Below are 27,909 nucleotides of genomic sequence, written 5' to 3'. Positions count from 1 at the left end.
TTTCTTAGTGTTTCCAAAAAGTGCTATCTCTCAATAAAGTTTAATTATAATTCAAGTGATAATTGTTTCTTTGTTGAATCCTGAAACGAACTCTATTGACTTGAAAGTTGAAAGGCAAGTCGTGCGATCTTCTGTAACTATAGTTAGCAACTGAATCTACTCGGTGCTAACTCTTCCCCACTTCTATTGAAGTCTAGTGATCAGAATTTCCCTCTTCACCAATCAAACATTTTCCTATCAAAACCTTTCATCTGGCGACCCAGGCAGGATTCATCAAGGTGACTATTGTCCAAAGTGTCTAGTTGAACTTTAGAATGGCAGAAACCACATTAAGTGAACTGACCAATGATCAGATCATTGCAGTCCTGCGAAATTGGGAGCTGCTTATCCCTATGAGATCATTAGCTAAAAGAAAGTTAATTGATGCCACTAGGACGAATTTAATCCTTCTCGGACTAAAATTATCCGATGAAGAGATTCTTCAGCTTACCCTCCAGGAAATTGAATCTCAAGAGATTCCCAATTGGGTGAAGGAACTCAGAGAAAAAAGAATACCTGAATCCGACATTCAAATATTTCTCTCTCAGCTTGGACATGAGATTGAAACCGTCGTGGACTCAAGCGACGAAGACTTGAAAGCACTTCCAGTCTCTCAAGTAAGCTTGCGAATTTTAAAACAAGCTATAGCCGAATACAAGGCCGAAAATGCTGAAACTGAACCAATGGCCCCTAGTTTCAGTACCGGAGAGGACGATGTGGAAATCTCCGAAGTTCCTATTGGAAATCAACGTGCTGTTCATCATTCCGAGTCTAATACATCTTGCCATTCAAGAGAACAAATTCTCCTAGAAACAATGAGTCAAATGTGTCGCTCAATGCAAGAAGCAACTCGAGAAACCGCTAAAGCTTTTAAACCCGATCCGATAGTTCCTGAATTTCAGAGAGGAGAGGACATGGAAGCTTGGTGTCTAAAGACTAAGCAAAAACTGGCTAACGAAAAATGTGATGATGAGACAAGGCTCCGATGCTTCCGCAAAGGACTAGCTCATGAACTGCTTCATCTCGCTGGACAAATTGATCCTCAAGTTACCGATTACGAAGTCTACACCACAAGCCTATTGGAAATTTTAGATGGACCAGCCTATCGATCAAAAGATCATTATGTTCTTAGAAACATACGGTACTCGCCTGAAGATGTGCCCGCTACGTTTGTGAACAAATTACGTGAACAAATAAGAAAAGTTAAAGGAAATGTGACCGAAAAAGCCTTCTTATATGATATCCTTTCTCACATTCCCAAATACATCCGAGACGAAATTTACGCCCGTGGTGCTCATAAAAATCTTCCGGATATAACCGATACCTTGAATCGGTTCCATTTTGAACATTTAAACGCCGAATCTAGCAAACGAAAAGATAAGCCTAGAGGAAAGCCCAATACTCGTGAAAAAGAAGTGTCTAAACCAGTTAGTAATTCTAACTCTGATCAACGCAATAACCCAAATGTGCGTCAAAAGGCTAAGTGTAACTATTGTAAAATCTATGGACACGATGAACAATATTGCCGAAAGAAAGCCCGTGATGAATCATCACCACACCAGGACAAAGCTCCAACCACTGAGAAGAAAATTTTAACTACTCAGCTTCAAGAGGGTGAGACGATAAATTTAGCTAATACCCCTGAAGGTTTAAGAAATTCCTTCGGTTACCTCATGACCCCTCTTCCCTTGTTAACTAACCTGGGACATACTAGAGTAAAACATTTACCTCTAGTCAAAATTAACTTCGATCAACCCGATCGAACGTTCGTTCAAAGTACTAATGTATTACTAGATACCGGTGCTTCAATTACTGCAATCGACGAAAAAATTGCAAAAATATTGGGTGCTGATGTGATCAACTATAGTCAACAAGTAGTTGGTATTAATGCTCGACATTCATTGGATACTATTGGCTTCGCTTACGCTGTAGTAAAACACCGAAAAATGGATGAACCTCGACTCATTAAAGTGCAAATCATTAAAGATTTTGACCCTGTCTGCCTAATTGGTAATGTTTTTCTCCACCTCTTCTACATGATCTTGGAATCAACCGGAGAAAAATACGAGGTCTATGCTCGAAAAGACCCTAAAGGTGAATTACTCGATCCCGAGTTCAACTTTCGTTTCTGTAGAAGTGGAGAAACGAGGTATATTCTTAATTCATCAACTCGGCTATCACCTTCTCAACTAAACCCCTTGGCTATTATCAATGAATTTCCTGATACTGCTATAGCCAAATTGCCTTCAACTGAAGATGAACCAAAACTCATTCCCGTGATGAAAATGGAAATCATGGATGAAAAAGTTAAAATGCTAATGGCTAACGTTGTCCCTGTCCCACCGGAGACAGAAAAACCCTTTGTGGAAAGAATTAAAGCCCGTATCAATCCTGAGCTCTCTCTAACTCAACAAGAGGAACTAATAAACCTCTTGGTTAGTTTCCAGGATGTTTTCTCACAACATCGCCTCGACTTGGGATTTGTACCCTCATCAATCTGCCCTGTATCTATAGATATTGGTGACAATCCAATACCCTATCAGAAACCCTATCCTTGCAGTAAGGATAAACGGGAAGCTTTTTCGAAAACAATTCAAAGCTTAATAGACGCAGATATTGTGGAAGAGTCTGACGCCGATGGAGGAAGCCCAGCATTATTAGTTCCCAGAAGTGATGGAACTCATCGACTAGTTACCGATTTCCGAATGTTAAATCGAATTACTAGAGTACCCAGAATGCCAATGCCCCGCATCGAAGACTGTTTTGAATCAGTTCGTGGTACCCGATATTTTAATATGTTCGATCTTTACCAAGGCTATCACCAAATAGAATTGCCTTTAGAAGAGAGATCCAAAACCGTGTTTGTAACACCCGATAGGAAGTACCATTATAAAAGGTTGCCTATGGGCTTATCTGGAGCCCCTTTTATCTTTCAGAACCTAATGAGTAAAGTTCTGGGAGATCTTCAATATAAAGAAGCCCTCGGTTATTTCGACGATGTGCCTGTCTTTGGAAAAACTTGGCACGAGCTTCTCACCAACACCGAAATGGTATTAACCCGTTTCCGTCAATTTAACCTTAAATGCAAGATCGAAAAATGCAACTTTGGTTACGAAGAAATCTTACTACTAGGACATGTAGTAAATGGTAAAGGTATCAAACCAGACCCTCAAAAGTCACTGCCCTCAAGCTGTTGCCGTACCCGAAAAATGTACGAGAGTTACAATCCATTCTTGGTTGTTTCAATTATTTCTCTAGATACATTCCCAATTACTCAAGATTGGCTGCCCCACTGTATCGCCTCATCTCTAGAGAAAGAAAATTTTGCATGACCAGCGAGGATAAAAAGACTTTAGACATTCTGAAAAATTCACTCATTGAAACAACAATGTTAGTGCACTTCGACCCTGATCTGAGAAAGAAGATCTCGGTTGACGCCTCAGAACTCGCTGTAGGAGGAATCCTCTTGCAAGAAGACCCCGATTCTGAAAATTTCGACAAAACCAACCGATCGATCAAGTAAAAGATTGGAAGCCTATTAGCTTTTTCTCTCAAAAGATCCAAAAACATCAACGACATTACACAGTCAGCGAAAAAGAACTACTTGCGATTTTTGTCGCTATAAGAAAGTATCATCACTTTTAGAGAATGATCAATTCATAGTGGAGACCGACCACCACGCCTTATGCCAGATAACTAAGGTCAATTTCAAAAATTTGCGATTGCAAAGATGGTCGATCATGTTGAGCACCTTCGACTTTAAAGTGGTCTATCGACAAGGTTCCACTCATGCCCCTGATTGTTTCTCAAGGTACCAACTCGAATGGGACCTCAAACATATTCTTGAACCTGAACAAGAATATCTGGATTGTCTATTGACAATGAATTATGCATATGAGGACGAAGGAAAAGAACTTGAACTTGGGTTCAACGTTGTCAACTTTACCTTACCCGATCCACTTGGTGATCTAAAATACCCTCATGAAATCGTATATCTACAGAAAGAACCTATTCCATGGAAAGAAAAGGTCACAAAGTTTCAGAACAACGATGTAAATTGTCAAAAGTTAAAGAAACTTCTCCTCGACAATGATCGAGATGCTCTTCGATATTATCAGTTAAGAAATAATCTGATCTATAGATACGATTCCAACAAAATGAATCGTTTCATCAACAACCCCCGCCTTGTAATTGGAACTCAATTATTGCAAGAAATGTTTGACCAATTCCATTCAGCTCCTGAAGGAGGTCACTTTGGTGTGGAAAAAACCTATCAACAAATTTCCCAAAGATTTTGGATGAAACATCTCTATGATGAGATACAAAGACTCTGTAATAATTGTGATACTTGTCATTCAGCTAAAGCCGCTAATGTAACCTATGGAGAACCCGTCGCCAAACCAATTCCAACTCAAATTTTTGAAAGAGTTGAGCTCGACGTACAAGGCCCCATCACAATTCGAAATACCCAAAAAGTCATCTTGGTAATCATCGATACTCTATCCCGCTACGTATACGCAAAAATGTACGGTGATCAAAAAACTCCTAATGTGATCAAATTCCTAAAGGGATATTTCACTTTGTTCGGTTGCCCAAAAATAATCCAAACGGACCAAGGAAGAAACTTTATGAGTACTGATTTCAATGAATTTCTGACTTACTATGGTATAAAACATCAAACTTCTAACCCCTACCATCCTCAGTCACAAGGGATAGTTGAACGTTCTAACAAAACTATCGCCGAAAGACTCAGAACTCTAGTTATTTCAAGAGGAACAAAAAATTTAACTGAAGGGTTAGAAAGTTCTCTTTACGCAATCAACACTTCAATGCACAAAATTACCCGCTTCTCACCATTCTTTTTAGTCTTTGGAATGAGTGTTAGAAAATCTATCGACAATCAACTCGAACTCGAATTAACTCATTCAGTTAACGTCGTCGAAGCTAGAAAATTAGCTTATGCTCGCCTAAGAGCCCAACAAGAATATCAAATCCATAGAGCAAAATTAGTTCTTAAGCCCCCACCTTATCAACTTGGTGATTTTATTTGGTTAAAAAATACATCTATCGATAAAGAGATGAGTAAAAAACTTAATCCTAAATACACAGGACCTTATCTACTTTTGAATATGCTGAAAGGATCTTTACTCTTGCTAAATCCTGAAACATACGATGTTTTCTCTGTAAATGTCAGTAACACCAAACCTTATAAGGGCGAACTAAATCAAAAGCTCCAAGAAATTCGTGATCGATATTTTTGTTCAGAAACTTGGTTAGAACCAGAAGAAAATGAAACCCAATCTTCTATTGAAAACAACGAACTAGATGAATCATCTAATTGCTCTAATGAACCAAGCGATACCCTTAATTCTAATTACTCAAGTACTGATGATTTAACTCAACAAAGTCAAAATGAAATTAACGATCAAAATGACTCAATTTTGACCCCAATTAAAAAAGTAAAGAAGATAAGACAAAGCGCTGATAAGCTTATAATTGCCAATCCACAAAATATCATCTCTAACGAGGAAAAAGTAATTACCCGCCAAAGACTCAGAAGGCAAATTCCCACAGTTGATTTCATTTACATCTGTAACCCTATTGGTCTAAATGAAACAGATTTAATTACTTGGCGATCACCTGATCATCGATACAAAACGATCACCATCTTGAACAATCATAATCATTTCTCTTTTTGGTCAACATCAGATGAATTAAGAAAAATCATTTCGATTATAATCGCCAAAGTTAATCTTTCAAATTTGTTTAAAAAAGCCTTTATTAGTTATTTTAATCTATTGACAAAAAAGCAAATTAGCTTTAAGCCTTCACTTTATCTCTGTGGATTAGTGAATAAAAAGAAAATGTCTTCTCCGTCAAATGTCAGTGATCGTCGTTCTCCTGAACAATCAACTTTAAATCAAAGTTCTTCTTCGAGTGAAAAGCTTGACTATAATCAACCATCTACTTCCTCAAGTAAACGTGCTTCATCACCACCAATTCACCCAAATAAAAAAGTGAATCGATCATCATCTCCAGATAATCTAGAGACTGAAAATTGTTCTTGTGTCTACGCTCTCATTTCCGACGATTGTGAAAATAACTCTAAGGTAACAACTTTAGTCATGGAAAAAGACATTATCAATGTCCCTGCAACATCTCCATCATCATCAAAATGTGATTGGAACCCTAAAGATGTTCAACCAACACCATGGCCCTCGACATCATCTTACTATGATAACGAACAAGAGGTTCAACCCGTGGTTAAAACAAAGAAATACCCTGGTCCCTATGACTACGAATTTGCCCCTGGTGAATTTCCTGCGCCTCTTCCTGTTCAAGAGTTACCTCATTATCTCTCTAAAGAAAAATTCTTTGAGATAAAAAACGCAATCGAAGCTAGAGCTAAAAGGAACCAACAACGAAAAGAACTTTTCTCCAAATTTATTCGAGAAAAAATCTTCTACAACTTGGCCCAAAATCCTTCTATCTATGATCTCGACCTGGATGAGATTCCTAGAGGATTGTCCCGATCAAAGGTAATTCATGAAAAATTACTGGACCTGATGCCAACTTCTTTGTGTCGATTATGTGAACATTTTTGCATCGACCCTGTTGCCTGTGGAATATGCTCCCAATGGTACTGTAGTAAATGTGTACAATGGCTCAACAAGCTTATTCAAGCTTTGAATCTAATTCCAGCTAACAAGCAAGAAAAATTCTTATGCCTAAGCCCCGATTGTATACTTTTCTCTGTCGACAGTGATGATTATCCATCACAAAAGGAAATTTCTCCTTCTCACTCTCTAGAGCTTTATCAAGCTTCTAAATTCGTTTGTCGACGATCTCACTGCCAACTTGCGCTTAATCCAGTTGAATTCTCATCTCATGAGAACAAGTGCAAGAAAGGACTTTTCGAAGAGGAAATTGAAATCAATCTTCTTCATGATTTTGTTCCTGGACCAACTCGACAAGCTATAGCTAAAGAACCTCAACGGTTAGCTAATCTACTTCCTCATCACATCAAGAAACCAGTGGTTCCCGTTACCTTTCCAAAAATTTGGGAAAAGAAGATGGAACTTTGGGCTTGTGTTTTACTTGGCCGAGATGAAAACCCAGAAGACCCGAGCTATAGCCCTAACAAGGTTCGAACATACACCGACCTTGGAACCAATTACTGGTCAGTCATGAAAAGAATCAGTGACCCTTCAGCACCAATCTTTGAAGCTGAACAATACCTTCAAGATATTGGCTTTCACCCTGTTATTGGTAAACCAAGTGCTCCTGGTCAAGGATTCCGATCACCAACCATTTTCTGGAATCAAGTTCCCGAATATCTTCTAAGAGAAAGTGAAGAATGGTTAAAAGTGGCTCAAGGAATTCCCCGAATCCAGAGATCAAATTCCGTTGTCTCCATCGCCAGTGACAATGAAGCTCAAGGGATGTCATTCATTAGGATTGACCCACTCGCACGTCTATCGACAGAAAAGAAACAACATCTGATCGATAACATTTTCAAATGGTTTCCAAGTTTGAGAAATCTTGGACCCCCAAAAGTGCAACAACCAAATCCCTATAGAGAAAACAAAGAGAGTAAACGAATCGAATCGTTGGAAATCTTTCTCAAGAAAACCAGTGTTAAGATCCTCAACTACCAACTGCCTATGAGCATTTGATCAAGAAAAACACTGAGACTCACCCTAATCCATCACTAACTTTTGCCCTTCACATGGCTTATGTTCGAATCAATGAATCTCGATATGTCCCTCGCAAAGGTTTACGAATTGCTCCGATCTGTCGACCAGTTTGGGTTGTCATCGTAGACGGACATTGTGATGTGATTTATGAAACTTTAGTTCGACACACCAACATCACTCACATGGATAGTTATTACCATGGACTTCAAAAGAGTGATCTTAAACATGCAAAGCATATTTCCTCTGTAAAGGATCAAGTCATCAAATATCTTGCTTCCGCGGAAATATTAGTTGGTGCTGGTCTCATTAATGCACTTCGAGCTTTGGATCTCAAAGACGAAGAAATCAATTGGCTAAAGCCCAAAATGCGGGAAGTGAATCAATTCTTTTCTCCATATTTGGAACACCCCGCCAGTCTTTCCCTAATCTCATTTCTGATTTTCCAAGGGTTCGTTATCGAAAAAGGCCCTCATTCACCCGCTGTAGAGGCAATTATCTCCATGAAACTCTACATGGCCTTTTGGCAACGAATTGAAGAAATGATTGAAAATTACGCTGATGGAATTCACTTTGGAAATATGGCTATAACCTGTTCTAATAAAGCTGTTTCCCAGTTGCTTAAAATCTACGCCGATAAAGTGGATAAACGAGAAGCAACTTGGCCATCAGACTGGTCTTACTATAGTCATCGTCGCTACAATCCTGAGCACGATGGAAATTGTGTTTCTCCTCAACATTCATCAAGTTACTCACCAAAATCAAAGTCCGAAAAACTTAGTAACCTAGAGGAAGAAAGTGAAAGTTCCGATTCCGAAAATGAGAATCCACTTTTAATCAATTTGGAAGAAATAGGATTACCCTATGAGGTCGATGTGGTGGAACGAACTCCATATCAAGGTGATGAAACTACCATCGCTATGGAAGAAAGCCTCAATGAAATTGCCGAAGCAATTGATTCAAGTGTAAACCTAAAGGATGCGGAACAACTAGACGATAAAATTTTCCTGACCATGGAGGATAACCAAGAGGAAGATATTCTTTATTTGAATAAATATCGACCCAAGTATCAAGCCACCGAGGAACCCATGGATTCTATTGAAATTCCTAACCCTAGTTCCTCAGTCACCTCTAAGCCTATTGTCAAAATCCCGAAAGAAGCCTTAAAAAGGTATCTTAATCAAAACTCAGGGGAGTGAAAGGTAGAGAAATGACCTAATCAAGTCTTCTTTGACCTTTTCCCAATTCATTTTTGAGAAGCAAGGAAACCATATTTAACCCCCAAATTTATCTTTAATTGTTTAATTTTGTTTATCATCATTTGATTATAATCATTAGTTTAATCAAAACAATTAACCTTTGATTAACTGTGATTATCTAGAGTTTAATTGCTCTAAATTAATCTTAAGCTTGATTAAGCTGAGATTATTAATCATTCTCTTTAGAGAAAGCAACAGCTTTTATCTTTTTATTCTTTTCTTTAAAATTTTGTTCTATTCTCTTTACTGACTTATTAGTTTAACTCTATTAAGTCCTTTCCCTTCATTAGGCTTTATAACTCTTCTTGTTAAGATTAAGAGTTATCGTCTCTAGACTTAATGTCTTTTCATTTTATCATCCCATTAATTATCTTATGTTAATCTTTTGTCTTCTAAGACTAAAAATTCAGTTGTTAAAAATTGAATCAGTTCTCTTTAATGTTCAAAGAAAAAGTTGATTTTCTTAGTGTTTCCAAAAGTGCTATCTCTCAATAAAGTTTAATTATAATTCAAGTGATAATTGTTTCTTTGTTGAATCCTGAAACGAACTCTATTGACTTGAAAGTTGAAAGGCAAGTCGTGCGATCTTCTGTAACTATAGTTAGCAACTGAATCTACTCGGTGCTAACTCTTCCCCACTTCTATTGAAGTCTAGTGATCAGAATTTCCCTCTTCACCAATCAAACATTTTCCTATCAAAACCTTTCATTAATATTTAGAAATGTTTAAGAATTAATCACCATCAGAACTTGCAAGTGATTGAAACCTCAAACCTGAAATAAACGAACAAAATTCATGATTAAATGGCCGAAAAGATTCCGTATAGTAAATTTTACTCAGATTCAACATTTCCAAAGTGCATTGGAAATTAAATAAGAGACGATTGTTGTTTAGATTTGACGATTTATACATAATCATTCATAATAACAGGGACTAATGATAACATAGAAATTGACTAGTAAACATTAGTTCATGATAATGTGCTGAGTTCTGGCGAAAAGCTTGAATAGCATTAACAGAAACACCGAGACTAAGATGTAACTTTTTCATTTGAACTCAAGTGAAAAATTTCGTTAGCTCATCGTGATCAATCAATCTGATAACAAGAAATTTAAAGTTCTAGAAAAAGGGATGAAATCAGATCTTGGGAGTAATCGTAGAGGGTGAATGGAAAAATTTCTCTCTCTCTCTCTTTCTCTGTATTCATCATTGAACATTTAGATTACAATTTTAGCTTTATTTACTCTGAGAATCCAAAAGTTACTCCTTTAGACGACATTCATTCAAATTGAATTGTATCATGTCTCTTGAGGTGTGAAAAACATGAAATTGAGAGAGTTAGAAAAAAATATTCATCATTATCCCCATTCAATCTTAGTGCATGATAACTGTTCATTTTTCTGTCATGCTGCTCGTCATACAAATTCAGTTGTCCATTTAAAGTTACATAATGATGATGATTATGAGAATTCACTATTATCTCATTTCAAATGCTAACATTTTACGCATCAAATACCCTGATTATTGGTCAGTCTATTTTTCTCTCGCCATTCATTTCTTTTGTTAGAATGGTCATTTTTCACTTCTTCTTTCTTTCAATTCTCACCCTATTCTTTTTCTTCCATCTCATCATTCTAATCATCATCTTCCACGAAAACTATCTCTCTTCTCTCATCTTTTATCTTCCAGCATCATCCACCATTCCCTCTTTTCATATACTTGATAATGTTGATAAACTCACTGACAGCAACAGCATTGATTTTTATCTGTGTCAAATGTAACAACAATGACCAATGTCCAAAAGTGAAGGTTTCATTTAACTTGTGATAACAAATTGTTTTCCAATGACCAGAGTGACTTGTGTATTCAAACTGTTTTGATATATTAGCTCAACTCCCAATTGTATTTACAATAGTTTGTCCAGTTAGTTTAATAGACACTTAATTTAAAATCAATTTGATATTTACCCTTAATGTAAATATAATATTTACGGTTGATGATTAAAACCAATTTATGCTTGGATAATAAATTGAAATCTAAATCAGTACGAATATTTACTAATATTATTATACGAAAGATAATCAAATAGAATCAAAATTATTGTTTTCTTAAATCATTTACCATCGTCATCATCATGATAAAGATCATTATCATCTTTATAAATATCATGAAAGAGTGAATGATGATGAAGATGTGAAAAAAATCACAAGGGAAATGATGATGATATTTATCGCTCACATTATTAAGCTAAACACTTTATCATAATAATATAACTCGTATTTCTTATCAAATTAACCAGAACCCATGAGAAACCAATGAGTTAAGATTGTTACTCATCATCATCAATATATTATAATTCATATATTACATGAGATATTGAACAAGTTAGTGGGGAAAATGGGAGTGAGAAAATGTTTCATCACTTGACTACTTAAATTATATCAAGAATCAACTAATTTATATACAAACACAGGGCAAGTATATGGATGCATATGTAACGGTTATTATCTTGTTCATGATTCACACTCAATGGGAATGACGATGAAAACATTATCTCCATCATGTCCCCCAATACCTTTGACACAGTATACACTCAGAACTTCATATCTCTGCTCACAGAATCATATCATTATTAATATATCCTCATGATCCCCATACTTGTATGTGTATATGCTGAGAATCCAAGGTAATGATATATAATATTATTGTAACGAAAACATTACATGTAAATTAAAAAAGGGTTGAATTTGTATTGGATTTAAGCACAAATTAGTTGATTATTTTACCTTTAGCCTTCACTGGCTATTAGGTTTCAGTTTAGGAATAAACACAATTAATCAAAGTCTTCACTGACTTTAATTTTATTACACAATTTAGATAATTAATTAGTATTGGTCTTCACTGACCAGTTATTGTTTTGATTCTAATTTAACTTTTAATAGAAAAAAAAAACAAATGTTAAAAAAATACAATTAAGGTGATTATTGGTGATTTGACTTTGGTTACCCTTCACTGGATAACCAAAGTCAATAATTGATCTTTCTTGATCAAATAGTTGTTATTAACTAATTAATATAACTTCATATATATTGGTTAATTTATCATTAGCAAAATCAAATTGAAGAGGTTTGTTTTTCTGTTTAGGTGTTATCAATCAATTAATATTGAATAATATTGCAACATTTCCGTCATCTTAACTTTGAGCAGTCCCTGCCAAAGCAAAGGGTTGAAGTCCATATTTCAAGAATCGCATCATAGAATTTATTCGTTATCGATTTCGTCGGCACTCCTTTGTACCAACCAGTTGAAAACATTATCGTTAGGTTCATGACAGTTTAAGTTGATGATTATATCTTTCGTATAGTGATAGGGTTGATAATAAGAAAGTGTAGGATTACAATTTTGGTAAGGTGAAGAGTAAAAATGTGAAGATAAACATTTAATTGAGTTTGATTCCAAGTAAAGATTAGAATAATTAACGTGATCAGTTTTGTCAATCAATTTTGGTATCTCTTCAATAATTGGTATTTCAAGAGGATCAACTAATTCAAAAAAGGGAAATTTTTCTTCTTGTTCATTCTGTTCATTGGATTTGCATTGATTCGATTCGATCTGATCAAGATTCTCAATAATTTTAGTTTCCCTTTCGATCTCTAACGAATGTTTAGCACTTGGTAAACTCGTGAGATTAATTGGATTTGAATTATTAATACGAATTGTTTTAGATGCGCAATCAATTATAAGATTGGCCTTAGTCATTAGATCTTGACCGATTAAGGCATCGAATCGATGTGGCAAATATTCAGTAACTTGGACAATTGTTGATATTGCAATTGCTGATTCGTCGTCACAAATTTTAATTCTAACTTTGACTTGTCCAAGTATTTTAACTGGGCTATTATTGACAGCTAATGGGAAGGGTTCAAAATACGGTTGCAAATTTAAACTCAGTCGATCAACTAGATTTTTACTGATTAGAGTTAAACCGGAACCTGTATCGAACATTGCCTGGACTTTGTTATTATTTAATTTGATTTCTTTGTGAATTAGATTTGTATTTGGAATTTGAAAAATTGAAGAGACTGAATCGTTTAATTTCTCATTGATTTTGTTAATTTTAAATTGTAATTGATTTAAATTTAAATTATTTTCGTTTTCGTTTTCTTGTTTTACTCTTGCGTTGACGGTTTTATCGACTAATTTAGCAGCATTAATAAGTTCGGTTAATGTTTGAGGATTTTGTAAAGTTATTATGAATTTAGCTTGAGGTAAAAGTCTTTCAATGATGAAGATTATCATGAGCTTTTCTGGCATTTTTTTATTCATTCGCATACATAATTCTTGAATTTGATAAACAAAGTTAGTCGTTAGCTGATTTGGCTCTTGTTTACTATAATGAAATTGATGAGAGAGATGAGCTTGATAGTCAGATGGACAAAGGTCTAAGATCATTCTATTTCTTAATTCATCATAAGTTTTAGGTATTTCTCGGAAAGAATGAGGACTACAGGTAACTTTGTACCATTTGCGAGCTGAACCTTGCAAATAAAAGGGAATAATCTTGAACATTTCAATAGCACCAAGACCTAAAGCACTAGAAGCTAATTCAAAATTAATTAACCAATCAATTAAATCTTCATTATCACCTTTGAATGGCTCAATGATGATATGATTATTCAGGACATGGCTTGAATTAAGAGTGTTAATTGATGGGCTAACGTCGATTTGATTAAATCCAAAGTGATCAGAGTAATAATTCATTATTGATAAAGTAATATGTTAAATAATAATCGTATGATAATTTGTGATAATTGAATGTATTGAGAGAATAACGTCTTCACTGACAGTTAAGGATTTTTCACTTTATAGTCTAAAGAGAGAATAAACAATCAAGAAGCAAGGGTCTTCACTGACCTCAACTTTAATGATCTCGCTGAAAACCAGTTGTGAGAATGAACAAGATAAGAAACAATCGTTCTAAAAGATTGGTCTTCACTGACCTTAGTAGCGATAGTAAAAAAAAGAGAAGAGAAAAAGATACCAAAAACAAGACTTACTTTCGTATAATTAAAAGATAGATGGAAATCTGTAAAGTAGTTAACAATTATTTGATTTGCATAAAAATTGATTTGATTAATTATATATATGTTAATGTTAATTGATTATTATTAATTTTGTATCATTGATTAGCTGATCTTTTGATTTTTATTATTTATAATTGTTTATTATTTGATTGTTGATTTGTAGGTTGTTGATTTGTTAATTTTTATTTATTCATTAGAATAACATTGAGACCACGATTTTTGCTTTTATTTGAAGGTCATTTTATAGTTCGATTTAAATTGAAGAATAGATTTGCACGGAAATTAGTTCACCAAATTCACCCTCACACACGGCCACCAAATGTAACGAAAACATTACATGTAAATTAAAAAAGGGTTGAATTTGTATTGATTTAAGCACAAATTAGTTGATTATTTTACCTTTAGCCTACTGGCTATTAGGTTTCAGTTTAGAATAAACACAATTAATCAAAGTCTTCACTGACTTTAATTTTATTACAAAATTTAGATAATTAATTAGTATTGGTCTTCACTGACCAGTTATTGTTTTGATTCTAATTTAACTTTTAATAGAAAAAAAAACAAATGTTAAAAAAATACAATTAAGGTGATTATTGGTGATTTGACTTTGGTTACCCTTCACTGGATAACCAAAGTCAATAATTGATCTTTCTTGATCAAATAGTTGTTATTAACTAATTAATATAACTTCATATATATTGGTTAATTTATCATTAGCAAAATCAAATTGAAGAGGTTTGTTTTTCTGTTTAGGTGTTATCAATCAATTAATATTGAATAATATTGCAACAATTATTGTCATCATTTGCCTCTTATGCATCAAGATTAATATTATTCTGTTTCATCTTCATCGTCATGGATTCAATTTTTTCTCTTTCTCTCTTTCTCATTTTCTGTATCTTTTTCTGCGACTCTTTCAAGTGAGAGAGAACTTTTTTTTCGGTTTTTTTCCTCTTTCAATAATGATTCTCATGGTTTTGTTTTCTGTTGACAGGTCTCGTGGGTTCGACAGAAAGACCTGCAAATATTAACATCAGGTCGTGATACATATACAAGTGATGCACGATTCCGATCAATAAATGTTGCCAATTCTAATGAATGGACACTCGAGATAAGAGATACTCGTCTCTCTGATTCAGGAATCTACGAATGTCAAATTTCAACCGATCCCAAAATGTCAATGAGTATTTACCTTTCGGTTATTGGTAAGTATCATCATCAGATTACATTTTTATTGAAACCAAAGCTCTTTTATCAGAGTATCTCATTCATGTGAATAGTCAATGTTACCATGAGACTTGGAATTTAATTATATAACGAATTTGAAATTTTATAGAGTTGATGAATTTCGTTGATTCCCAGAATTTTTCATCGAATTTTTCTTTTTAGAACTTTTTTTTTATTCTGTCTTTATTCTTATATTACATTGGGTTGAGTTTTCTCCTTGATTTTGATGAACTATTTTCGTTTACTTTTCGTGTAGTTGCTGTGATGAGATGAAGGTGAATAACTTGGCATGAATTTTGAGTGGAATTTTTTTTCCTTCTTATTCTTTTCAATATTTCTCTTATTCGAGCATCTTATTTATCAGCTGATTAATTTTTCTAGGATTGAATCTTTCTTTGCCCTTTTTACACTCTTTGTTAAATGTTCTAATTAACAGAATTAACATGAAAAGAATTCAGTTAGACAAGTTATAAATTCTTAATTTCTAAAGAAATTCCAGTTTTTCCAAGAAAAATGTTCAGTTTATATTGATCAATACGCTCAAATTTGTACAATATAAATTAGATTGAAAATTCCAGATTCTTGAATACCTCTTGAAATATCATGATCATATATTTGCTCAATAGTTTTCAATAACTTTGAGAAAAGTAAAGTCAAAACTATTATGATATTTGCTTATTCATTCATCATGATTATTGAAGAGATGAGAAAATATTATTACAAGAAATAAAGATGACCTCAGGCTATTTTCAGTTGGATAGATTTGAGAAAAATAATTTAAATGGTCAACTTTTCCAGTGAAATATTGGTAAGTAATAAGATGACCATTGAAAGGGATTGGAAACTTTCAACTGATATGAACTTGATCCGTGTTTTTGTTTCACCATCAACATGATCATGATAATGATCAAATTGATTATTAGCTTTTTCTTTGATTAATTTTCAGATACTCATTTGACTTGATTCAGGGTGAGAAACGAATAATTGATGATTATCATGATGATGATAACACTATGATGATGTATTGAAACAAACATTTGAAGCATGAACAACATTTGATATCATTACAATTACATGATAACGGTAATAATAATGAACCTGGAATTGATAATCTACCATGAAAATGAGTATTCAGTTCACTTGGAAATAACAAAGATAATGAAGCCCAATGTCCGATAATCAATCTATCGGTCAATAGAATTGAGTATATGGAGAAAGTGTAAATGAGTGGGTGGGGTGGGGTGGTAAGGGCAGAAAGGAAGATAATGATTACATGGTATTCTTTAAGGGGAGAAGAGGGTGGAAAGGTTAGTGAGAGTGAGAGTGTGTTATCATCATCATCATCATCATTATCTTTTCTTTTCTTCTACACCATTTATTGTATTAGTTTCTCCTTTTTTTCTCTCTTTCTCTCTTCTAACAAACTGACCGTTGGAATGACCAGTGTTTTTCAATGAATTCTCATTGGATCAATCAATCAACAATCTAATTAATCATTGACTTACCTAATGATGTTTCTCTTCCTGTTATTATACTTTAACATTCAACAAATCTTTCATCTTCTTCCTCATCAATCTCATCATCATCTTCATATTATATGGTCAATTCTTCATCATGGTCCAAAAGATTGAAGGAGCTCTCCTTTTCTCTTTATTTTTCATAACAATGAATATAAAAATCTTTCATTGAATGTTAACTATGAATTCTGTAGGACGAGAATAGAAAACATTATAAGCTAGAGATGAGGAAAAAAATTCTATGAAAAGAAAGAAAAGGAAAAAAAAGATGACCAGTAAAAGAAAAAGAAGAAAAAAAAATGAGCTGAAAAATTCTCTCTATTTCTATTGACTGTTGATGTTTCATGAAGAATGATGATAAATTTTCATCTCTACAATAATAATAATCGACACTGACCAGTGATCATCATCATCATCTTATTGACCATTGAAGGAAAGAGAGAGAAATATTTAAACATCTTCCTTATATTCATACTCTATGGATTCAGTTAAACTCACGCAATTATTATATTTATTATCAGTGAGCAAAATCATACCCAATGTCCATCCATCCAACTGACCACTAGATCTCCCCTGTAAATCAGCGAAACGTATATACATGTTGATAAACAGTTAATGTGATAATTTGTTGTCTTTCTCCTCCCACTTATTTATTGTCTTATATCATGAGGTCACCATCATCTTATGGTCATTTTAATCTGGACAATCAGCCATTTATAATGATTACAATGATAACGATAAAAATATGAGACATCATAATTTATCAATGATAATACAATAAAATATTTGCCCAATCAAATGAGTTTATGTTTCATCTCATTTGATTTTCAATTCATTACAATAATCAACTGACCAACACATAAATATTGGACAAGTGAAAATGATAAAACTATTACAATGAAATCAATAATAATAATGATAATAATCATTTAATAACCATAAACCAAATCACAATTAACTGTACAAAAAGTTAATGAAAAAAAATCAACAACAATTGTAGGCAATCAGTTGATTATTAGAGCCATATAAACTCCCAGATCTAAATTATCATCGATATATTTTATTGATAATTTAATAATAATGTCAATAGAGTAGTGGGAGTAAGTGGGTGGGAAAAGATATTGATAGAGATCAAATTGTTGGAAAATGAATGAAGCAATTAACAATGGAAGATGATGAAGAGAAAAGTATTTTTCTTTTCGTCATCATCTCACCAATATGATTTTCTCTCATGTTATTGTGATAATCACATATTGAATCACCGACAGAATTTAAGTCAAGAACTTTTTTATCGGAAGATGATAGAGAGATGAGCAACTAATATGTTTCATCTTCCTCTTTTTTCTTGTTGTTATCGTTTTTGTCATTCAAGTATCATCGTCAACTTCAGAATGGAAATCTCTTCATGAGGAATAATCTTTTTCCTCCAACTTTTTTTTTGGAACTTTTCCCCTTCGATAGAAGATATTAAAGAAAATGTTAGAATTAGTTTGTTCTCTTTATTATTATCTCCTTTCATCTGAATCTTTGGAATCAACAAATTTTTTATTTCTTTCCTTTTATCATGTTTGTGGCTGGAAATCGGTAATACCAAGGGAAGAGAAAATGTTATCTTTCACATCACAACTTGGCGGGTATGCAATTCCATGTAATATCATACTCAGTTTCTATCTCTCTCTCTTTCTTTGCCTTTTATATGCAACCTCAAAAATCATGGATGAATAGTCATTGAATTATCAGCATGATGATCAACTTTTAATAAAACCATAAACAAGATATTCAATTGTTCATCAACCCTTAAGCATTCAACTTGGACGATCAGTGAGACAAATAATATAACGTTTAACATTGGAAACATTAGCATTTTCATTATTGAATTTAATGTTTCATTGGCTGGCAGTTATTACTTTTAATTAGATGAATCCTCATGATAAGTTAATACCAATGAAGCAAAATCTCATCTCGCCAAATTATTCTTGATGATAACTGGCTACATGTCATAACATTTTTCTTAGGATATCTTTTATGATGAAAATTTGGAGCGCAATGTTTTGAAAGAAATAGATTCACTTCCAACACTTTATGATCTGTCAACCTCTTCATCTTACATCATTATCACCAAAATTTTCTCTCAACAATTTCCATTTATTTCCAACTTGATAATCTCGAATATTCAGTCAACATTTATCATCTCTCCAGCTTTTAGAACCATTTATGATTATTTAGCTATTGAAATGCATATTTCTATGGGTCGATTCTCATGGTTTTCTTTGTCTTTCTCACTTTCTTTTTCTCTGTTTTCGCCCGTAACTTACTTGATCTCAATCTTTACAGTTCAAAATATGGAGCATAAAAAATGTACTACATTGAGCCATAATTCATTAGCATTTTGATTGATATTTACATAAAATGCGAGCATCAACTGTATACATAATTATACATTAATATTATTATTCTAAAAGTATGAAAATGTTTTCTTTAGAATTCATTAGCACTCCTCATATTTACATTGAGAATACAAATTCCCAAAAGTAGTCTGGTAATTAACTTTGATTCGAATTAAATTACGGGAGAGATATATTCAAATATGAATTGTATTAATACATGTATATAAAGTGCGAACCAGATTGAAATCAAATAGGAACAATAAGTTAAGGAAATAACATGTTAACAACTGAAAATTCAACTAGCTGAATGTGACAGGATTTGACATTAAGAACTTAAGTTTTGTTAATACACTCGCTCTATTAATAAAAGAAAAATTAGTTTTAAAACTTCATCTAATTTCCTGATTTCTAAGTTTAACTTTATACCAACAGTTGGGGTTTCCATTCGTAGCATTTTCCTCTCATCATTTAGATTCTTTTTTCTGTTTCAGATTGTGGTTTCCTCCCTGAATGATTATTAAATTACACTTTAACACTAACACTTGGGGAAAGTACAAGAATCAAAAACTTTTTCTCACCTAAAATTGAATACTCTCCACTACTCCTCTTATTATCAGATGAAGTAGATAATATGATTTCCGAGAGTAAAAGTTTCGATGTAGATAACTGTATTTTCAATATAAGAATGTTTCATTCGGAATCAAATAAAACCTTCGATCCTTTCTGCCAACTGATTTTCTATTCTATTTTAGTTCAATATTCATCCCTGACATTCATCGTTATAAATTCATGAAAAATCCAGCTCAACCACAGAGAGAACATCAACATTTTCTCAAATTCATCTGCTTTTCCCAAATATAAAATTCAATTAAAAACCAAATCAGTAGCTACACAAAAGTGTCAACACTTAATGTCAATCAAGCTGATGACCTGATTAACTCGATTTTCTGTGTTATTAAGATAGATATTTATAACATTATTAAGGTTGAATACCCTTTCGATTATTATTAATGGAAATTTATCTGGAAGTTAATTTTGATTCCAAGTGATTAAATCAATTTAAAGCTTAAAATTTTCTAGTTAAACTGATAAAATTTACTAAGCAGGATATCAATATTATTCTGTGTGTTAAACTTTAATCTATGTTTATCTGACCACTTCCAATTTGAAATCTCAATCTTAACCTCTTCATCGGTATCTGTATTTGAATATACGAATAATTTTGGCAGCGAAAAATTGTAACACTCAAAAACAAAAAAGTTATTCGAGAAAAACTTGTCGGAAACTTGGTGAAATGCCCTGTACATTTTTCTACTGATGAGAAACACACAATTTTCAATTTTGTTTATCGTTTTTGGACTTGTTAAAGGAAAGGAAAATCCATTATCGCCTGTTTGGATGAAAGATCAGCTAAGATGCTAAAACTATGGGATATTCCAACTTACGATCTTCCTGGAAAAGATGTTGACTATAATGAGATTTTTGTTGATGGAGAAAGTTGTGATTACCATGATAAACGTGATGAAGAATGTTAACTTCTTGTTATTGAAAGACTTCATTTTGTATATGAATTGTATGATGAAACCATAACAGTTGAACAAAATTTAATTCAATGATTCAATTTTTGCTTTTCCCTCCATTTAAATTTCACAAAATGATGGTTAGAGAGAGAGAGAGAGAGAGAGAGAGAAAGAAAGTAAATTTGTGTGCCAGAGGTGACATATTATCACTACTTCTGGTAAGATGTTGTTCAAATACTAAGCCATCTGACTATGTGAGGATATTTCTGAAATCAAATGCAATTAAAATGAAATAAAATATTTTAATTTTAATTATCTGTTAATCATAAGAGTAAATAGAAATTTCCATTTTTATTTGGCAAATCTTATCTTATAAATAGATGTTAGCAACATCTCGTTGGTAAAAACTTCTCATTTGTTGTTTATTCATCATGTTATTGCTTCTGTTTTCAGAATCGTTGTATTAATAATATGATGGTGATTCTCAAATAGACGCAACATGAACTAACAAAATCAACCAGCAACTGAATTAGGACAGAAACTTGCACTGTTTACAGAATCGGATCAATGGCCATGAGAAACGGATAGTCTATGACTTAGTGAACATTTTATTAGAACTTTTTTTCTACATCAAATATTGATACAACACATTTAGAAATACAAACATATAAACACTTGAATGTTAATAATATACAATGTACACTAACTCTAAGGTATATTCAGATTTTATTCATGGTATTCATATTAACTAAAAAGGTAAAAAATCTCTACCCTTTATAATTAATACTTTATGGATTAATAGTTATAAGAATTAGCGTAATAAAAATGATAATTGGTTTCCATACCCTTGAATCAATAATGAATATTTTTTATTAAATTGATAAAATGTATTAAACTTTTGACATTCTGTTCGTATAATTTAGAGACTGAATTGCCATACAAATGAGCTCCAGTCCCAAGTGATTATTAAGATAGTATCACTCATTGTGGTATCATTTTTTATTCCTTTCACATATTAAGTAATCATACTAATTGTGTATTGACTAATTAGTGAGATGTTTCAATCAACAATTAGTTTAAGATTTCATCTAATTATCAGTAAAGAAAATGTTTTCCCAATCATAACAATCGCCATGTAACGACTAGGCTTGTTCTTGCATCTTAAATATAACTCACGGTATTTCGGTTCAGAAATAATATCATCATGGCCACTCAAATGTATTTTTTACTCACTGATTATACTTAGGATTAAGAGAGAGAGAGAGAGAGAGAGAGAGAGAGAGACAGACAGACAGAGAGATTAATGATCAATTTGAAAAAGAGCACTCATTGAAAATTTCAATGTGCACAGACCAACACCCATCTTTATATATTTTATATTCAATAGAATAGTTGATATGACAACTTTATCCCTTCATCACAGTTTCCATCATAATCAAAGTATGATGGTAATGATTAAAATACTAATGACTGTGATTAGTGAAAAGTGATTAACGTCAAGAATCAGTTGACTACTATTACTACGTGCACACCCTCATGCATGTATTACCATTTACTGCAATGATAAGAATGGACAAAGAATATTTTTACACCCCTGTGAGAGCATTTAGTTTATCAGATCTTTTTTTCCTCTTTTTTTAATTCTTACACTAGTCAATTTGCTTTTATCACCTCTTTCCTTTTCCCCTGTAATGGATGAAAATGAATACATTCAGGGTGATTCATGATGAGAAGATAATAAGTTGTAATGATATTTTTCTAGATGATGGAAATGTTTATACTTTGAGAAATGGATAAAGAAAAAAAAAGTAAACTTTGATCATCACTGAACTTTTATTGTTTAAATTATCATGTTTACCATCACATGCTTATCTGAATGTAAAGTATCAAGAAGATAAACATGATGAGACATTTCAACATCAGAACCGGAACCGTTTGCAGGATGATTGATTAGCGGAAGAACAGAGTAGCAGAGAGTAAGAGGGAGAAAAAAATTCTCAGAACTTTTTTCTCTTCCAATCTTCTCATAATTCTGATGCAGATCATGGTGATATTATTTACTAAGAAGATGATTGAGATTGTGATGAAGATTTTCAACACAAAAGCCTACAAATTAATCAAGTTATCATCATGTTAATAGTTGATTCTGATCAATGATTTTCAAGCTCATGAATTTAACATTGGATGAGTAAAATGTTATAAAACAACATTTATAAGATTCTTACACAAATTACAGGTATTAGATGTTAGTGATGATATTAATAGACAATTAATTTCAATTAAATTAAGTCTTCATATTAACAGCAGCAAAAAAAACGAGAATGAAAAACATCAACTCATGAATTACCATGTAGATAAAATGTTGAACAAAATACAATGTACAATTATAATTTCATGGTAACATTGAACCACGACAACATATAATTAACATTCAGCTTGGAAGATGAAGCTTTAGAATTGATTTAATAGATAATCATGTGGAACATTAAAATTTACCCTTGGATTTATCTCTGAGTCTATGTATATATAGAGAGAGCTGTATTTTTCGCCATGCTGAGTATTCAGATAAGGCTGAGGAGTATTTTCATTAGTAAATGTTGAACTTTTATAGAATCGACTATGAGAATTAGTTTATTGATTGTTCAACTACTCATTCAATTCTAATACCCGGAAGGATTTACCTTTTTTCCACTCCCCATGGAATCTCAATATTTGATTGAATCTGATTCTCATGTGAATTTAACTATACATTGGTTATCTTCATGGCTCAATTTTGATTGAAACTTATTAGTGTAAACAATTAAGTTAATTGTTGAAGAAAAAAAAATTGTTCTCTACTTGAACAACTCAAAGTTGAAAACTTTTTCCTGTGTTTCTATTTGTTTCAATTTTCTTTATGAATTTAGATTCAATTTGAACAATCAAAATGTCAAACTTTTCTATTTCTTTCCATGGATTAAACTTTAATTCCAATTAAATCGATAAATTGTTCGAGTAACTTTGATGAACTTTACGGGGAACCGACTGATGATACATCATGAATTATATAACGAATCAATCTCATGAGAATTGAGAATAGTCATCATTCAGAACTAGAGAAGGAAAAAAAAAATTTTTTTTCCTAGAAAAAGACTCAAACCAATAAGTTCTGATGCAGAAAGTAAAATGTTAAAAAAATAATGAGACGAAAAATAATTGTCATGATGATCATGATCATGAACATGATGATTATTAGATTAGATTAAAATTGAAATTGAATAGAAAAACAGAATCAATTTCTCCCCATAGAATCTGGGTCAATCAAGAGTTATCATGTCAGATTAAGAGTCAACATTCATAAACATTGATGATATTATTATTATTTTACTTGACAATGCTGAGATTAGCTAAAGATATTATTGGATTAAACTTCTAGTTCAATTAAGTTAATCCATTCAATGGAATCTGATATCCTACCGACAATCACCCGAATATCAATAAGTACACTTACTAACATGTGATAATATTGCTTAGCTAAACATTTTCATGAAGAAAAAATTAAAACTTCAAAGAAATAATCATTTGTACAAATGAAACTCTGTTAAATCTCAATTTAATTAGTACAATTTGATTCATGAATTTAAAATGTCACGAAGAGAGAATCATAATGAATTCAAGTTAATAAAATTTACCAATAAAATGTGATGATATTTTGAAAGACTTGGAGTACAATGTCAGCACTATTCTCGAGATGATTGTATTTTCAATTTATATAAATCAGTTGATTATCTTGATATTCATAATAACTTTAGATTCTGGGGAAAATTTAATACTTACGGAATTATATTCATGATGCTCAAAGGAAACTAAAGGGTTCAGAGGTATTCACGGCGTAAACTTGCATGTATAAGTATGAATATTTTTACTATATGATAATATTTTTTAGGTATATAAATTTTTACTCTTGTTGGTTAAAATTGGAGAAACAATTTTCTGCCAAAGAAAATGCTGATTGTTATGATTATTATTTAAACTTTTGTACTGACAGTTAAAATTACATAGACAATATCAAATTATCATCATTATTTTTACTTTCCTGTTTCCAGAAGTTTAAGCTTTTTACGTTAATGATTTTTTTTACTCTTTCTTTTCATTCAAAAAAGTGTTTCTTCCAAGGAAAATGTTCCCATTTCCATGGTTTATATTTATTCACTTTTTTACCACTTTTTTCTGTCTTTGAAAGTTTGCATATTAACATTTAAATTTGATGTAATAATTATATATCTTTGCAAGAAACTTTGGCACAATGTTCAATGTTTGGTGGGTATGCAAACATCATCAACATCATTATAAACAATTGATAATATAATCAAATGCACACATACCCATGTAGAGACTAGTATTTGAGTTTACATTTCATAATAGGGAAAGAGGTGTGGCAGTAATTGCGGAGCATTCATAATTAGTAACAATGTTTTATAATTAGGGTGTATTACTATGTATTCATTTGAGATTAATTAAATTTCCTTAGGTGATGACAATTTTATTGTTTGCTATGTTTTTGGATTGATAGGAAATGCCAAGTTACAAGATTTAAAGGGATATTTTCAAATTTTTCCTGGTTGATTTATTAATATAATTTTGATGGTCTATCTTGTCTGAATGTCATCGATGAAACTTGAATGATTGTGATGCAGCAAGGTAACGATTTAGTATATTTGTTGATAATCATCATGTTTAAAATTATGATTGTTAATTAGAAAGTGAAGAAAGAGAAAGAGAGAATGAGTGAATGAAAGAAAGAGAGAGTGGGGTTGAGGACGAGGAAAGGGAAGAGGAAATGGAAACGAAAAATAAGATAAACTTCATCTCGTTGCTGTCACTTTGTGTTTACATTTAAATAACAAGGGGAAAGAAATTGTAAAGTAAATGAAAGTAAAATAGTGAGTGAATGAAAGAGTGAATTTTAGAGGATGAGGTAGGTAAGTGGTAGGCATTGGTGATAGAGAATGATAATGATGATGATAAATAAGGAGAGATAAAAATTGTATTATCTTTTAAATGGTATAAAAGGTTTACTGTCACGCCGTTTGATTCCATTCATTGGTAGTGAAAAGAAAAAAAAACTTTTCGAAACTACTTCGAATACTCGAACTGATTACTGTAATACACTCTGTCATCTCTCTCTCTCTCTCTCTCTCTCTCTCTCTCTCTCTCTCTCTCTCTCTCACTCTCTCGTCTCAGTACTTTTTCTTCTCTTTCTTTCGTTTTATCCTCTTTTTCCTTTCGTTGAGCGAATTCTCTTGTTTCCTTGACAGTTGCAAATACTTAGAACTTTTTTTCCATTGACAATCATCCTTATCATCATCATTCCTCCCTCTCTTCCACTCTTTTCCGCTTTCAATCAAACACATTTTAATCAAACATCTTCTGGTTTTTTCACTTTACCATAATATTATCATTGGCATTTACTTTTATCACTAACTAGTGAACAATGTTACTTGTTTTTCCCCTATTGTCTTTCAATTGTCATTTCATTATTACTACAGTATTCAAGTTATCCCAATACTATTAGAATGTTGCAAACTGTAATCAAATTAACGACAACGAAGGACATTACAACCTGATTTAAAACCTTATTTTGGTATTGAAATCAAGCTTTTTTTGCACTTACATTTGTATATTCACCAAATGCTAATTTAAACTAAAGTAAAATTTGATATTCATTAGCAATTGGAAACTATCTTAGCATATGATTATAAAAACGATAATAATAAGTAACCTGAACTCTCATTAGTGTATTACAGTTAAGATAAAAAGAAAGATGTAACTGTGATTATAAAAGAAAAGATAATGATGATGATTTCAATTTAGAAAGTGAATTGATTGTGATTCTAATGATGGATAAAAAGCCAAATGCAGAAAATAGATTTCAAATGGATCATGTTGATCGGTCACAAAGAGAGAAAAGTTCTAACCCAATAGATTGATGATGATATGGTTCCTACACAAGATCTACAACAGACTATCAATCAATTTAAATAAACCACTTGCATCCTCATTTCTCAGGAAAGATAAGAAAGAGGAGAAAAAAAGTTCGAAAGAGCCAAAAAACAGGAGGAAATAATGATGATGAAAAAGAATTTTAAAAGAGAAATAGACAGAGAGAGAATAATAGACAGAAAATAAAAACAACATCAAAAAGAGAACGATGAGAGAGAGAGAGAGAGACGAAGTTTTTTCTTCATCTTCTTCGACAACAAACCTCTTCCTCTTCATCTAAATGCATATATCTTCTTCGGTCCATTGGTTTACACAAACATCTTCGAATGTTATTTGAAGTTTTTCTTCTTCGAACTTTACTTTTTCCCCCGTTTTAACTATTCCATCCAACTGAAAAGTTCTGATTCTCCAACTTTTCCTCTATTTCTCCAGCATTCTCTCGTCTTTCATGATACATGTTTCCCTTTCTCTCTCTCTCTCCCTTTATTAAATTCACCAACGAAAAACTAGAATTCCCAATCATTTGAATGCTTACAAGCTCAGAATGTTTATCCTGATCATCAGTTACCGGAATTCAATCATCAACATTGACATGTTATCTTATGTATCTTATTGTGCTCCAACTGTTTCATTCATGATTCTCAACCTGATCTTATCTTCATCTCTCCATCAATGAATACCCACCAACTCTCTCATTGTTATCCCATTTTCATCCTTTTCTCCATTGATAATAATAATAATAATGATCATCATCATTATCATCATGAAAATGATAATTTCCTCTATCCTGAACACTACCTTTAACCTCATACCTAAACATGTTCATACTCACAGAACTGAACATTATTTTTTTTTAATCTAACATTTCATTTGCTTATACAGTTATACAAATTCATATATAGTTAATGTTATCATGATGATGATGAAAAAAAAGTAAGAGAAGATAATTTTTATCCTTTCTACTCTTTTGAATAATCATTTATAATTTCATCAAGGTTACTATGGTTCCTCTGGTTATCGGTTTAATCTGGTTCAGCAAGAGTTGAATTTCATTTATGATGATGATAATATTGGATCATCCAATGTATTTACCATGTAATATCTTCACCAATGCTGAATAATAATAATAACAACAACAAATGATAACAAGCAGAAAATGAATTAATAAAAATTCTGGTAACTTTTTTTCCACCTCATATT

At 32.3% G+C, this 27,909-nt stretch overlaps 1 protein-coding gene across 1 annotated transcript in view; it reads left to right on the top strand.

The window, feature by feature from the left end:
* LOC128390700 (uncharacterized) overlaps nucleotides 1-27,909 on the top strand; it is a 110,939-nt gene that overhangs the window by 79,939 nt on the left and 3,091 nt on the right. The window contains exon 3 of the mRNA XM_053350455.1: nucleotides 15,071-15,281. Within this exon, the coding sequence (XP_053206430.1) occupies nucleotides 15,071-15,281 (211 nt within the window). The remainder of the gene's footprint in view (nucleotides 1-15,070; nucleotides 15,282-27,909) is intronic.

Source organism: Panonychus citri, unplaced genomic scaffold (genome assembly GCF_014898815.1).
Source record: "Panonychus citri isolate SS breed McGregor unplaced genomic scaffold, ASM1489881v1 Contig00125, whole genome shotgun sequence".
Lineage (NCBI taxonomy): Eukaryota > Metazoa > Arthropoda > Arachnida > Trombidiformes > Tetranychidae > Panonychus > Panonychus citri.
The sequence above is the reverse complement of the archived record's forward strand: the minus strand, read 5'-3'. Positions and strand labels throughout refer to the sequence as shown.